Source organism: Bufo bufo, chromosome 6 (assembly GCF_905171765.1).
Source record: "Bufo bufo chromosome 6, aBufBuf1.1, whole genome shotgun sequence".
NCBI classification, from domain to species: domain Eukaryota; kingdom Metazoa; phylum Chordata; class Amphibia; order Anura; family Bufonidae; genus Bufo; species Bufo bufo.
The window spans coordinates 128,480,540-128,496,722 of NC_053394.1; the positions used below are offsets into that span (position 1 = coordinate 128,480,540).

The window sequence follows — 16,183 nt, forward strand, 5'->3', positions numbered from 1 at the left end:
TAGATGGAATGGCTTTGTAATGTTCTATACAAATGCTGTACAATGAATAAAAGATGCATGAGATTAAGAAAACAGTCTATAAGTAGCCCAGTGGGCTTACAAATATCTCCTAACTTCCAAGTCAACAGTTGTGAAGCAACGATGTATCAAGAACAACCAGTGCAAACTGGGTTGTTTAAGCAAGTCTAAACTGCAGTTATAGATGGCCTGATGCAAAATGTTGTCAGTGTATTTATCGGCTTTGTGAGACAGAAGGGGTCTTCTGCCTGAAAACACCCCTTGTTAACCAGAGGTGAGTGCCTTTTACACTGGAAGATGCAACCTGTCTGTACATTGTGCGGTTTGGATGAACCCTTTGAATTTAGCAGGTCTTGTGTAATGCTTTATGAGCTGAATTCCACTGAGGCCAGTGAGGGGTCATCAACCAATCAATTTTTTGTTTTGTTTTTTTTTACACTTTTTTCGCCACCAGAAATCCTTTGCCACGTTTGTTAATAAATATTTTGATGTGGTTGCACCTTCTTCGGAGGATATGACGTGGAGACACTTATTCTGGGCGCATTACATTAACGGTCGGTTGCCAATTTCTACACGAGTCCAAAAGATCTCTAGGCAACTGTTTATTTGCTGGTTGGCCATCCCATATCGCCATATGGTCCTTCACCAGTGGCTGACCTGGGAGGTGGTCCACAGGGAGTGCAGAGATCTGAGTCTGTGTCTGACTCTCCCTCTGCAATGTAAGGACGAACTTTGTTGCTAGGGCCAGGACCCGCCACTGCCCCATTGTTCAGAACGTCCAGATTCTCCTTGGACTGTGAGATGCTGAAGCCACTGAAGGAACGCTCCAACTCTTCATGATCCACTGAAGGTATGGATATGGAGGTGTCACTATCCCTCAAGGCTGCAGTGTCTCGGTGTTTGGCAGATCCCTCTTCACCTGTCCCTATCCTGTTTCCTCCAAATGCAGAAAGTGAGCGCTCATGTGATGGAGGTGGAGGAATTCTTACCATGGAACTAGGATCTCCCACAGGTGAAGAACCATGGCTATGTCGGTGGCATGGCTGCTGTTGCTGCCAAGATGTTGATGGAGGGCAATTAGTCATAGTTGTTCCCTGTACAGGAGGAGCGCTAAAGTTTTTTTGGCCCATTGAGCTTGTGGATCGAATCATTTTAGTTATGCAGGTGTTCCTTTCTACCTGTTCCCGGCTATCCTCTGGACTGTGATATGGAGGAGCTGGCTCACGGTCCTTAGCCCCAAAATAAGCCTCTGTTTCAGAGGGCGGGATGCCCATTCTCTGCATGTAGATGTTCACCAAAAAGTCTAGTTTCTTCTCCATTGACAGCACCTGTAAAAATCATGGTGGTTAATACTATCAACCAACACCAGATAAAACTAATATATATAAGAATGCCCAGTGTGTAATTACTAAGATGTGGTGGCATCTGAATGATATTGTGACATCAACACAAATATAAAAAGTATCAATACAACTGCAAGGTTCCAGGACTATTTTGGATCCTAATAAAGTAAAGCTAAATTTAACATTTATAAAATTTCTGGAATACCGGTTGTCCACAGAACTCACCTGTTTTTCTACTTTGCCCAAACGACCCATCATACTTGGGTCCTCAGGCATCTCAGGTTCACTTGATCCTTTTGTCCTGTCTTTCTCAGTGATGGAACCTCCTCTTCCGACAATCTGGTCCACTCTACCAAGAACACAAATATACCCCAGAATGCCCAAAGATTAGTCAAGTGTGACATCAGACTTCAAATGCTACTTTTCCAGTGAATGAAGAGAAGTGTCGCTAGTCTATCAAGTGGTACAGAATTAAACTAGTTCTAGCACCATAGCCCAATCTACATTAGAGATAGCATCTAATAGCAGTAAGAAAAGTACAAAACAACAAAAACTATGCCCCAGACAGATGTGAAAAGTCATACAAGAGCACAATGTTCACATTTTCATTGGGCTCTGGCCTTCAATGGTAGAAGCAGAATGTTACATCCTTGCACCAAAGGAACAATTCTAATGTAATTGTTGAAGCCCATACAATTCCATCTTTAACTAAATTTAAGGGCTATAAGTTGGAAACATTAGTCACATCAAGAAAGACTTATGCATCAGTATCAGTATGTAGTGTGAGTGAACAACCGCTCTTGTATAAACCTTCCAACTGAACCAGGTTGCGACATCTACAGAAACCTTCCATCCGTTCTCTTTATACTGTTCATTATGACTGTGTCACATTGGAATGCTGAGTGGCTCCCACCAACCAGCATGATATGTGATGGGGACACGTGCACTAAATGAGGGTGGTGGGGGCAAGTATGGAGAGGACACAGACAAACACAGTGACAGCAGAGAAGATGAAAGGGCCAGGATACTGCAAGGCAGAAAGCAACAGCCTACAACTGCCTGGACTCCAGGCAACTTTTATTTTGCTTTAACCACTGGGTCAGATGAGATAAGTCCTTTGATTTTGGACAAAATACACCTAGATAGTGTATTGGATACGCTAAATTATATGTGACTGTGGCTCACAACTAATGTAATCCAATTGTAGACTGCTGGATATTTTCAGCTATACCTTGGTTTGCCAGTATATTACAAATAATAACACTAAGGCTGAGAAGTACGAGAACATCCTAGTTCTAGAAGATGCTAGTACTCAAAATAAACCTTGTATGAGCTGAGAAACTCTATAAATGTCCATCACTTTATTCAGTAGTAAAGAGCTTGCTGCTGCCTAGTTAGATTGTGCATTTTCATTCAGTGTCACTACATCAACAAGATCTTGACTTGACCTACATTTGATGAATTTAGATCCACCATTTTGAGAGAGAACACTAGTGTCAGCACTACATGATTACGTTAAAGGGGTTGTCTAGGATAAGAAAAACATAGCTGCTTTATTCCAAAACCATCCACACATTTGTCCATGACTTGTGCTTGGTATAGAAGCTCAGCTCCACGGAAGTGAATGATACTAAACTGTTAGGGTACGACCACAAAGCGTGGTAGCGTCGCGGTTGTGACAGGGGCCATGCTGTTGCTGGGTACAGCGCAGCGGGCCCTATTTAAGGTAATGAGGACTGCACTGTTTAGTTAGTCTGTATTTTCAATAGCTGCATGGTATTGCGTGTGCCGAGTAGCCATTAACAATGCAGACCAACTAAGTGTAGTCCCATCGACTGTGGCCATGTAACAACCACACCATGTGGTCAAACCCTAATATCACACACAATCTATGGATGGGTGTGGTGCTGTTTTTGGAAGACAGCAGCAATCTTTTCCCCATATATCCTGCTGGTGAGATTTCCTGGAAGCTTAAGGGCACAGATTTCATGCAGACAATCCCCACTGACTTAAATGAGGAGGTTACTTTCTGCGTGAAAACCACATGGAAAGCTGCTGAGGTAGACTGTGATGCGGATTTAGCGCGGATCTGCAACAACATTTTTAAAGGGGCTGTCTCACTTCAGCAAATAACATTTAACAGGTAGACAAAGTTAATACTTGGCACTTACTAATGTATTGTGATTGTCCATATTGCTGACTTGATTCCTTTTTCAGTCGTATTATATACTACTCGTATCCAGCGGTTATGACCAACTGCAATTCAGCAATGGTGGCCGTGCTTGCACACTATATGGAAAAGCCCTGCCTGTCACCTCGTATCTGCGCTGCAGAGGTGGCTGTAATCCCTGAAAACTAGCAGTGTATAATGTGACGGAAAAATTTATCAAGCCGGCAAAGGAGGCAACATGGACAATCACAATACAATAGTAAGGGCCTTGTATTAACTTTGTCTACAAGGTAAATGCAATTTGCTAAAGTGAGACGACCCCTTTAAACTTGAAATATATATATATTTAAAATAAAATAAAGAATGTTCATCTCCCACAGAGGTTCCCTGGCCTCCCTTGCTTGTTCCCGTGCCCGTCTCTGTACAACCAGGTATTCTGCGATGACATCTAATGCGTTCTAAACTGCAGCAATCATAAGGGATGAGACATTATTGCAGGAGGCTGAATTGCGCAGAGATGTGCAAGATTTAACCCGCAGATTTCTCTTTTTTGCAGCAGAATGGATGAAGTTTCAAGAGCTCTCATCAACTTTACTGGTACTGTAAATCCTCAATGTGTCCATCCAATGTGGACATACTGTAAAAGTGACAATAGAATCACTGGTGGTCTGGTTGTTTAGACAACTGTACAGCACCCAAAGAAACTTTGTCCCGAAAGCTACAAATTACATATTTTTCTAGCAATCAGACCGTCTGCTCTCCCAGTTGCATTTCCTACCATCATTTTTACATTTTTGACAGGAAGTCAGCAGTATAACTCCTTTAATTCTGATATCTGAAATTTTCTATTTTGAGGCTTGATGGTATTCTAAGGCAATCCAGCCAATAGCATTGGTCGTTTAACCAGAGCAAAAAGACTACTGTAGCAGGCTTGAGATGGTAAACAGAAAAATGTATGAAGACTGTTTGGTTGTTATGCAGTCAAAGTGCTGAGTCCAAAATTCTCATTAAGATCATAACAGCCATGGATCTACTTCACCCATCTGCAAAATATGGCTCCCCACTGTAAAGTTGGAGTTGGGGTAGGAGTAGTTAAAACAAATCCTAGAAAGATAGAAGTTGTAATCAATGGACATCTATGCCATCCATGGTTTACAATTGGCAACCAAGAAGTCTTCCAGTTTTGAGAGCTGCTCTGGACATTGTCACTAAAATAGAAATGTCCTGAGCAGGAAACCCCCCTTAACTAGATAACAGAGTATGGAAAGGCGGTATCAAAACCAAACAAGATGCCCATGGTTACATACCCATCAACAGAGCACTGTTAATTGTTTTTCTATGCTACGCTCCATAGACTAATTCTTGGTGGAATCTCAAGACCATTTTTAATTTAAAAAATGCATTAAAAGAAACATAAAAATACTGCTTATTTTCAGCCACGATGCCATCTTTGTCATGCTCCATTAGACCACATGCGTGCATGCAAAAACAAGGTAGAACCCAGAGCAGAAAAAAAAGACTAGCAACAGATAAAACAAAGGAGGATGCTTGTCTTCTCAACCTTGTTTCAGCTCAAAAAGAAAGAGAAATAATACCAGCAAACCCCTTTCACCCATTTATGTGATGGACACTTACCTTCTGCGTGGGTCACCTTGACAACTTGGCTTCTCCATAAGCATTGGGCGCTACACTTCCCATCTCATTCAGAATTTTGATTGCAAAATCTCACTTTCATATGATGTTCAAAGTATAAAACTAATAACTTAAAGGTACACTAAACCCATAGTAGACCCTCTTCAACACCATACTGTAGATTATAAAAGTTAGGTTTAGTGATCCTTTAAAAGGATTCACCCTGTTAAACCTACACCAAGTCATTGCTGAGTCTAGGGGTTCCTGTACATCTGAACATGTAGATCAATGTAAGAGTCTGAATTATTAATGATGACTTAATAACCATTTCTCACTGTCTTATATTATACCCTATTACTGGGCTTCCTGGACACTTGTAGAGCATTTTTTGGTCCCATATGTCTAATGAAAGCCACTGTTCTCATTAATAAGAGGGAGGTGGGCCCTATGCCCTAATAGACATATCTAGCTTCATTTCCCAAGGTTTTCCCAGCATCTGCATGCCATCACAAACCATGGACTGGAAGAGGTTCGCCTTCAAGAAATGAAAAAAAAAGCAGTCCATACAAAGAGGCATTTTGGTGAATCCTAACCTAGGAGAGTACAAGGGTGATTCTTTGGTAGAATGCACTGATCCTTTGGTAGGTAACTTCTTATGCCGGGGTGTTGAAGGGGGTGGGGGACCCACAATCATATCTATCCTGGCAAAGTAAATAGAAAAACAAAACACCAGCAAAAATGCATAATGAAGCAACGTTGGGAAAAATTCAAGAGGGAAATTTTTTCAATAGACTGGAAATATATTCCATTTGGCTGAATTCAGCTGTGTCAGTGTGTAGGATGCTGCAAAACCACCAGTCAAAGTCTGGGATGGCTGGAAAGACTGGAATATATTTGCATGTATATATGTAGCAATATCCTGGTTTGGAATACTGGATATAGATCAACATATATTCCTATGGTTCAAGGTGACAAAACACAGTGTGAAAGTATAGAGAGGGTTTGTGCGTCATGATGGAGTGAAAAATATACACAATATGAGACAAGACACAACCGGTCACAGAAGTAGTCATTGTATGTATGCAGGTCAGAGTGTAATCAGTGGTGAAACTGCAATTTATTAAAGACTAATGCCACCCTTGACCCAACTGATTTGGAGTTGAGATCATCTTCTAGAAATATCATCAGAGATATATCTTCAGCACCCTGGGACAGAAGTCAAGAAATTGTTCTTCTGATGGTCTTTATTGAGAGCTGCCACATTTTATCAGTGTTGGATCCACTTTTTGTGGATCTTGACTCTGAGTTACAGAAGACAGATACATGTGGCTTTGATGCACCTGTATATATTGTATTTTTTTAATTTAAGACCCACCTGATCATAAGACACACCTAGGTTTTAGAGGAGGAAAATAAGAAAAATAAAATATTTTTTCATCAGACCTTAGTTCAGACACCCCAATTTCATCAGACCCCCAAATCAGATCCCCAGTCTTTCTCAGACCTCATATCAGACCCTTAATCTTTATCAGACCTCACATCAGACCCCCAATTTTTATCAGACCTCAGATAAGATACTTAAATAAATAAAACAACTTACCTCTCCTAAATCGCTGCAAAAGGTGCACCACAATGATATGCAACTGGCAACACTGGCTAATCCCTCAGACTGATGTTAAAAACTGAGACTTTAGCCAATGTATTCCAGTCAGGAACACAACGAAGCCCTTTTTCACCACCGTCAAGGTATCTCAGTGTGGCATGGGTCCTACCACTAGACTACCTACAGTGTGTGAACACGGTCTGAATGGTGCTAAGATCTAACTCACAGCCAACCTCCCACATACCTCCAAAGTGAGATCACTCATGTAGTGGGAGAAGAGATAGGGCTGCGAGCCCCACCTATAACAGGCCATGTGACACAGGCTACCAGGTGCACAAGAATGTTACCAGAATTGTGCAATGGCACATTCCATACATATAAAGAAAAATCACTAAAATAAAGTGGCCTAAATCGGAGGAAACGCTCAAAAACCCCAAACACTGTGGCGTGTTTATAACCAGGGGAGGAATTCCTCCACATGTGATCTGTTGCTAGTGGCAATCCCCAGCAAAAAATGCATACAATGGAGGATGTCAGCAGCGGACCACACTGGCTAATCCCTCAGACTGATGTTAAAAACTGAGACTTTAGCCAATGTATTCCAGTCAGGAACACAACGGAGCCCTTTTGCACCACCGTCAAGGTATCTCAGTGTGGCATGGGTCCTACCACTAGACTACCTATGGTGTGTGAACACGGTCTGAATGGTGCTAAGATCTACATGCCAACTCTTCTGGTGCAGAAGGTCAAATACTCCTAGTATATAATTTGATTTTAAGACTAGAAAACCCTCATTAAATCTGCTTACTAAGTGGGCTGAAGGCTCTAATGGGTTAGGTAACCTCAAGAATATATCTTTATTCTAAGATGATTTGTGGTCTTAAACATAGCATTGAGAACATAAAGATTACCTGTCATGTTGAACTCTGTGTCTAAATTGCAAACTGCTTTTTATAGAGCAGGAGGAGCTGAGCAGATTGATATACAGTTTTGTGGGAAAAGATTCAGTATAACTTGTAATTTATACATTTAAATTCCTGCTCATTCTGGACTTTGAAGTTCAGGAGTCGGTCCTATGAGTGATTGACAACCTTCCCTCTATGACTATAATTTTGCTGAAACCTATATATTGATCTGCTCAGCTCCTCCTGCTTTGTAACATGCTGCCTGCAGATTACTTTGCTTTTTCATAGTGACAAGTTCTCTTTAAGTTTATTCGTGATAGGAAGACACTACTGTATCTTCTAGGACAAGTTAAGGAGAATTCCTCAACCAATGAAAGTCGAGATCTTTTTCCCTCACATTTTGTCTTCCTGGAAGCTTACTTTGATTCCTGTCCTACAAGGACACGACTGGTGGTAAAAGAAGGCATAGCACTTTTTGCAGAGAAATAACGGAACAGTAACTTTAAATAGTTACTGCTGGCTGAGGCGTGTGCTTTTACCCAGTATCATCAGAGATATCCTTCTGGAAGAATAGTTACTGCTGGCTGAGGCATGTGTTTTTATCCAGTATCCTCTGAGATATCCTTCTGGAAGGTGGGCAGAGCTAAAGTAAGTCTGCCCCTCCTTGTACTGTAGAGTTGGGGCAGTTAGGGCAGGAGACTGTAGATGGAGTAATGTCACTTTTGCCAGTCCTGTCAGAAAGTTGCTTCAGTCAGTGAACTTCAGTGGACTATGTGCAGCTAAAGGGCGTGCAAGGGACCATCTGTGCTTCACCCTATTATATTTGTCTGTACCTTGTATTGTTGCTTGTGAATCTTTACTACAGAAGGAAACTCTGGATTTGTTGTGCACCCCTCAGCTGGAATTGATATTTGCGGAATTACATCTCAGTGGATATTGGGAATAGAGAACCTTGCTACAGCCTAGCCTAACCTTTGTTGGAACTATTCTGCCATGACTGTGTTCCTCCATCATGTGTGGAAGCGTTTTATATCTTACTGTTCAGCCAAGACTGTAAATTATTTAACTTTACTTCAGTCTCCTGCCTGTCATTCACACCTCAACATCAAGGGCACCCCACTTTCATCACCTAGGAGACTCCAAACAGGAAGTGCCCCATGGGAACTACTATTCCTATCCTGCACCCCCTTTTCACTGTGCCAGCCCTGGGAGTGGGGAAGAAGGACTCCACCACCATGAGTACTGTTACGACCACCATTCCTGTCCTCCTCTCCGCACTCCCCCTTGGCTGCTGCATAAAGTCATTTTGACAAAAACTACTCTACTTAGATAGATTTGGACAGGTTAATGTTACCAAAAAATCCAATATCTATGGTAGTTGCATTGCTCCACCATCACCCTCATGAAGTCATCATGATTTTAACATAAAGTGGACCACCTCTCCTCCTAACATTCCATGTGGCCATTACCATTCACAAACTTATTAAGGCAATGTTGTAGCAGTCAGTGTCAATCCTGGATGTGGTCAAGTAAACCAAATGGTGGAATATGTTTTCCTCATTAAAAGAGCATGAAATAGCTCTGCGTCAGACGCGTTTCACCACACGGGTACACTCTGGGTTGCATGGATACACATCAGACAATGTAGAAACCCAGATCTGACAATGATATCAAGAATTGTACATACAAGTTCTGGAATGTTCTGGGTCACTGAATTAAATAACATAGTGGTGTAGCACATATTCGCTACATGGCTACCCATATTTTACATACTAGTGACCTCAAGTTCTGTAGAGGTTTGAACGGGATTTGGGCCAGATACGATATGTACTGTCGGAAATGCATACTATTATGTGTACAGTATATAAGAAGCTGATAAGATTCCTTGCCTGGACTGCAGATTTTTGATACGTGCAAGCATGTCAAGATGACCAGCTGAGTACTGCTCTATTACATCCATGACATCGTATGGTCGAAGGCTTTCCTTGAATTTCCGTTTTGATACAAGAAATTTCATTATGCTTAGAAAACAACAGAAAAATGGGTCAGTGAGTGAGCAGTCTAGTGTCTCATTTGTCGTGTATTAGTGGCCAATGGAAGACTTACCACACGGCTCGAATTGAAGCCTTGAGACCAGGAGTCAGGTCTTCAGCAAGAAATTCACAATTACAACTTCGGTTGTCCTCAGGAATCTCCTCTCCTGGGAGGCTGACTGCTGGGGGAGACACCTCCCATGAATTACATCACAATCTAAGCAAGTGAATGAGTTCTTGATTATAGCACAATGTCACAAGATTGGGTATTTATAGGGGTCCTGGAAAGTGATTGTTCTTAAAATCTTAGTTAAAGAATTTTGATTCTCTAAGCGGCATAAAAAATCCATATTGCTGCATATATGCCGGGAACAGGGGCATTAAACATCCGTATTGCTGCACATATGCTGGGAGCAGCACATAAAGGAAGTTAGTGATAGATTGTCATTAAAACATTGGCACAGATGTCCTGTGGTTTAATATGCTCCCAAAATTGTCCTGTCCATTGGCAGCCTCCACTGACTAACACAGTGCATGAGCTAGTTTCTAATGCCTTATGCAGTGTTAGTCTGGTCACATGAACCTCCATCAGTGGTCATTTTGGAAAAGGGTTGTAAGGATCAATGATGTAAACAAAGATTAAGCACATTAAACCACTGTACATTAAACCTTACATTATCCTATACAACTAAGGATACAGGCATTAACCCCTCCACTACCCAAGACCACTAGGGATATTCTTATTAAATCCTTCAGTACCCTAAACTATTAAGGGAACCTCTTAATTTCCCTAGAGAACGAGAGAAGCTGGAATTAACCTTTTGACTACGTCTGCTGTTTAAGCTTGGATGTGTAGAATATTAATATAATACTTTAACATATATTTAACAAATAGAAAAAGAAATAGTATAAAATGATAAGAACAAACATCAAAGATGACAAGTTGTAAAATCCAGAATTTATTATTATCTAATATCCCATGCCAACTCAACAACAGAGTTGTGGTTAACTCCGGGTTCCCCAACATACCCACCTTCTGAGTTCTGCCGTGATGCTGATCCCTTGATGCGGAAAGCCTGTCTAGTCCTTCCTCGATCACCGAAGCTCCAGCTCTTGGGCACTTTACTTGGGCTCTCCTCCAGGCTTTGGTCAGCACTCGGTGAACGACGCACCCCTTGAGACTGAGGAGAACTTTTTCCTTTTGTGGCAACATTTCTGGGACTAGAGAATACCCTTTCCTTCAAGCTCACTTTCTGGCTGCTGAGCAGAAAAAAAAAACACTGAACAATAATCCACAAAATAAATTTTTGTAAAATAGATCAATAGGATAAAAAAAAAAATCTGATCAAAGATCAGTAATAAGCAAGACCTACAAAACATCAACCAGAACCAATGCAATGGAAGACTGGACAACTTCTGTGACCAATATCACCTGAGAATACAACCGTAACATATTTTTAATCCCAATCTGTAAATGACTCCACAAGTGAAAACTAAATCTACTTCATACAAACACAAATTTTCCTCTTCTTATGGCACTGAACCTCATTTTCCTTGGATATGGTCTGCCGAAACTATCATAGCTAGATGGTTGTATGAGGTGAACTATCTAAGATGAACTAAGACTGATGGCAGACAAATTATCAAAAGTAACAGCCTTTGGCTATCTAGTTTCTGGCTGTCAGGACATGCAAGGTGATGCACATTTGGAACCACAGGTTGATGGCCACTGATTTAAAGTCAACTGATCATTAACAGACATAAGGCCGATTTCATAACAACATGTTAAGTCTGGGGATCAAGCCCAAATTGTGCATCCATCACACAGAGTGTGTTTCACTTGTGTGCAATTAACTAAACTAAAGGTACTGTACTTATTTTGAAAGTGAAGGCTAGAAAAAAAAAAAAAATGTCCAATGGGTTACTTCTAAAGCATTCCAATACTTGGAGATTATTGGAACATTTGACATTAAAGGGGTTATCCAACATTATATCAGACCTCACAGAGTGGCCAACATACAGTGGTGATCATACTTACCTGGTGCCCACCACTAGGTTCAGGCTCTGCAGCACTCCAGCCGGCTCTTTGTGTGCCTGATGTGCTAATATCAACATCCTGTTGACAGGGGGCAAGTGAGCACTACATCCAATCGCTGGCCATGGCGGTGATCTTCTCCCCTTACCTCACGACAAATGGTCACCACTGCAGGTCAGCCACTCTGTGAGGTCTGATATGTTGGATACCCCATAAACAAGGAGCATGCATTCATTGTTGCAATAATTGAAACAATGCATCATAGCAAAATAAATTCAAATATAAAGCCAGAACATCTCAAAGGAGAAGACAAAAGATTTCATGTTCATGCAGTCAGCAAATCAGTGTTGTATGAAAAAAGAGGTATGTAGAGTGCAGTTGCGAAAGACAGGTGGGCTCAGCAGGCACAAAATACGTGGACCATGAAAAACAAGGCAATATGATGGAAAGGGGAAGTGGGGTAGGGTGAAGCAATTTGTAGCAGGAATTAAATAATCAGCTGGTGCATGAAAGTGAATAACAAGCAATATGCTGCAGTTATTCTTCTGGTAATATGCCTATTATTTATCCACTCCTTTATGGTAGTACACGTCTAAAGAATTTGGCACACACGAACATAACTTACAAAACTGACTCCTATGAAAAATAATATAACTTCTATAACACTGTCTCCTTTGTACAAGAAAATAACTTCTATTATACTGCCCCCATGTACAAGATAGTTACTACTATAATACTGCCCCCATGTAAATTAATGTAAGTTCTAGAATATTGTTCCTATATGAAAAAATATAAGTACTATAATACTTCTGTACAAGAATATAACTACTATAATACTGCCCCTTTGTGCAAGAATATAACTGCTATAATACTGCAACCTATGTAGAAGAATATAACTACTATAAAACTTCCTCCTATGTGCCAAAATATAACTACTATAATTCTGCCCTTATGTATAAGGATATAATTGCTATAATATTGCCATCTATGTACCGTACAATAATATAACTGCTATAATACTACTGCATAAGTACAAGAATATTACTACTATAATACTGCCCCCATGTATATATAATGCTGCCCCCTTTGTGCAAGAATATAATTACTATAATTCTGCTGCCTTTACAGGCTAATTAAGTTATACCGTAGTTATCTATATAGGCTGTGTAGTTTATCACTGCCATCTAGTGGCAAAAGTGAGTGGCAGCTTTACCCAGGTTATGTAAATAACTCAGGCAGGAAGTGACCCTTGGTTTAGGAAGGGTCTTCAGACATTTTAGATTGCTATTTTCGATGGATACAGCCTGTCTGCTTCTCCCCAAGGGGCTTGAGACATCATTACCTGTAAGTGCCTTTCTGTTGTGTTATCTGTTATTTATGCTATACTAGTTTATTCTGTGTATACTGATATGTTGTTATTGTATTGTACTTAAGTTTTTACTTCACAGCCTGATAGAACATTAAAACAAAAACAAAAAATATTTTATTAAAGAACCACTGTAAAAAAGGGGCCCCCACCCCTCTGTCTTATGCCACTTACCAACACTGACGTTAATATGTGCTGAATTTGATAGCACTGCATCATCGGTTCCTTCTGACCTGCTAGCCTCCCGTGCTGCAAAGCCATGCTTTGTCAGTCATCTCTGCGGGGTGGGGGGGTCCATAGGCGGCCTGTTTGCCTTTAGAGTGGCCTGAGTCCTCCAGCCCGGTTAAAACCTCAAATCCCAGCACAACCCTCAATTCACAGCAGCACACAGACTCCTGAGCTCCACTGTCAGAGGGAGGTAAATCCACACACCTGGCAGTGCTGGCTGGTTTTTATGCCTGGCAAAACCCAGCCTGGAACATGGGGAGTAGTCACCCACCCAGCACTTTGACTATGTGAAAGATAGCATAAAATCTAATTTAATACAAGTTAGCGAGACCAATTTAGAGTCAGTTTGGGTTACCTTGCAGCTTGATAATCATAAGGTAACTTGTGTAGGTGTGATATATAGACCACCTAGCCAAGTCAAAGAATTAGATGATCTACTAGTTGAGGAAATAGCTAAAAGGACATTGAAGGGGGAAGTTATCATTATGGGAGACTTTAATCTTCCGGATGTAAACTGGAAAACCAAAATAGCTAGTTCTGGCAGGAGTACAGATATTCTAAATTCCCTACTGGGATTATCTCTACAGCAAGTAGTTGAGGAGCCAACCCGGAAGGAGGCCATTTTAGATTTAGTATTCACAAATTTGAATTTGGTATCTGATATTACTGCAGGGGAAAGCTTGGGATCTAGTGATCACCAGTCAGTGTGGTTTACTACAAACCGGATTCCAAAAAAGTTGGGACACTAAACAAATTGTGAATAAAAACTGAATGCAATGATGTGGAGATGGCAAATGTCAATATTTTATTTGTAATAGAACGTAGATGACAGATCAAACGTTTAATCCGACTAAATGTATCATTTTAAAGGAAAAATACATTGATTCCAATTTTCACGGTGTCAACAAATCCTAAAAAAGTTGGGACAAGTAGCAATAAGAGGCTGGAAAAAGTAAATTTGAGCATAACGAAGAGCTGGAAGACCAATTAACACTAATTAGGTCAATTGGCAACATGATTGGGTATAAAAAGAGCTTCTCAGAGTGGCAGTGTCTCTCAGAAGCCAAGATGGGTAGAGGATCACCAATTCCCACAATGTTGCGCAGAAAGATAGTGGAGCAATATCAGAAAGGTGTTACCCAGCGAAAAATTGCAAAGACTTTGCATCTATCATCATCAACTGTGCATAACATCATCCGAAGATTCAGAGAATCTGGAACAATCTCTGTGCGTAAGGGTCAAGGCTGTAAAACCATACTGGATGCCCGTGATCTCCGGGCCCTAAAAACGAAACTGCACCACAAACAGGAATGCTACTGTAAAGGAAATCACAGAATGGGCTCAGGAATACTTCCAGAAACCATTGTCAGTGAACACAATCCACCGTGCCATCCGCCGTTGCCAGCTGAAACTCTACAGTGCAAAGAAGAAGCCATTTCTAAGCAAGATCCACAAGCTCAGGCGTTTTCACTGGGCCAGGGATCATTTAAAATGGAGTGTGGCAAAATGGAAGACTGTTCTGTGGTCAGACGAGTCACGATTCGAAGTTCTTTTTGGAAATCTGGGACGCCATGTCATCCGGACCAAAGAGGACAAGGACAACCCAAGTTGTTATCAACGCTCAGTTCAGAAGCCTGCCTCTCTGATGGTATGGGGTTGCATGAGTGCGTGTGGCATGGGCAGCTTGCATGTCTGGAAAGGCACCATCAATGCAGAAAAATATATTCAGGTTCTAGAACAACATATGCTCCCATCCAGACGTCATCTCTTTCAGGGAAGACCCTGCATTTTTCAACAAGATAATGCCAGACCACATTCTGCATCAATCACAACATCATGGCTGCGTAGGAGAAGGATCCGGGTACTAAAATGGCCAGTCTGCAGTCCAGATCTTTCACCTATAGAGAACATTTGGCGCATCATAAAGAGGAAGGTGCAACAAAGAAGGCCCAAGACGATTGAACAGTTAGAGGCCTGTATTAGACAAGAATGGGAGAGCATTCCTATTTCTAAACTTGAGAAACTGGTCTCCTCGGTCCCCAGACGTCTGTTGAGTGTTGTAAGAAGAAGGGGAGATGCCACACAGTGGTGAAAATGGCCTTGTCCCAACTTTTTGGGGATTTGTTGACACCATGAAATTCTGATTCAACATATTTTTCCCTTAAAATGGTACATTTTCTCAGTTTAAACTTTTGTTCCGTGATTTACAGTATGTTCTATTCTGAATAAAATATTAGAAGTTGGCACCTCCACATCATTGCATTCAGTTTTTATTCACGATTTGTATAGTGTCCCAACTTTTTTGGAATCCGGTTTGTATAAGTACAGTGACTGATTCACACCACACAAAAACAAAAGTTTTCTAAAATTAGATTAGTGGTATACGAGTCCCTATCAGATTGGAACAGTTTCAATGGAGTCCAGGAGAAATGGGACTACTTAAAAGTGGCACTATTGAAGGCAACAAAAAATTGCATTAGGCTTGTCAGTAAAAGCAAAAAAAGGAAGAGACCACTGTGGTACTCGGCAGAAGTGGCCAAAATCATTAAAAACAAAAAGGTAGCATTTAGTAATTATAAAAAAGAAAAAAAACAAGGATGACAGGCAAATTTATAAGATTAGGCAGAGAGAGGCCAAACAAGTTATAAGAGCTTCTAAAGCACAGGCAGAAGAGAAATTAGCTCAGTCAGTGAAAAAAAGCGATAGGACATTCTTCAGATACATAAATGAAAAAAGGAAACTAAAACAAGGAATTACCAAATTAAAAACAAAAGAAGAAAGGTATATGGAAGAAGATAAAGAACTAGCTGACTGCCTCAATGAATACTTCTGTTCAGTTTTTACAAAGGA

General features: G+C 40.9%; 1 protein-coding gene across 6 annotated transcripts in view; it reads right to left on the reverse strand.

Moving 5' to 3' along the window:
* Positions 1–431: 431 nt before the first annotated feature.
* The window catches only part of KCNQ2 (potassium voltage-gated channel subfamily Q member 2), a 123,858-nt gene continuing 108,106 nt past the window's right edge, over positions 432–16,183 (reverse strand). For 2 of the 6 annotated variants that reach the window (XM_040437550.1, XM_040437549.1), the window contains 5 exons: positions 10,738–10,961; positions 9,778–9,886; positions 9,561–9,692; positions 1,587–1,710; positions 432–1,346 (listed from right to left, as the gene is read on the reverse strand). In XM_040437550.1, the coding sequence (XP_040293484.1) occupies positions 621–1,346; positions 1,587–1,710; positions 9,561–9,692; positions 9,778–9,886; positions 10,738–10,961 (1,315 nt within the window). In that variant the 3' untranslated portion in view covers positions 432–620. Of the gene's footprint in view, positions 1,347–1,586; positions 1,711–5,756; positions 5,865–9,560; positions 9,693–9,777; positions 9,887–10,737; positions 10,962–16,183 lie in introns of all 6 variants that reach the window. The other 4 variants (XM_040437547.1, XM_040437548.1, XM_040437552.1 and 1 more) reach the window with 4 other exon arrangements.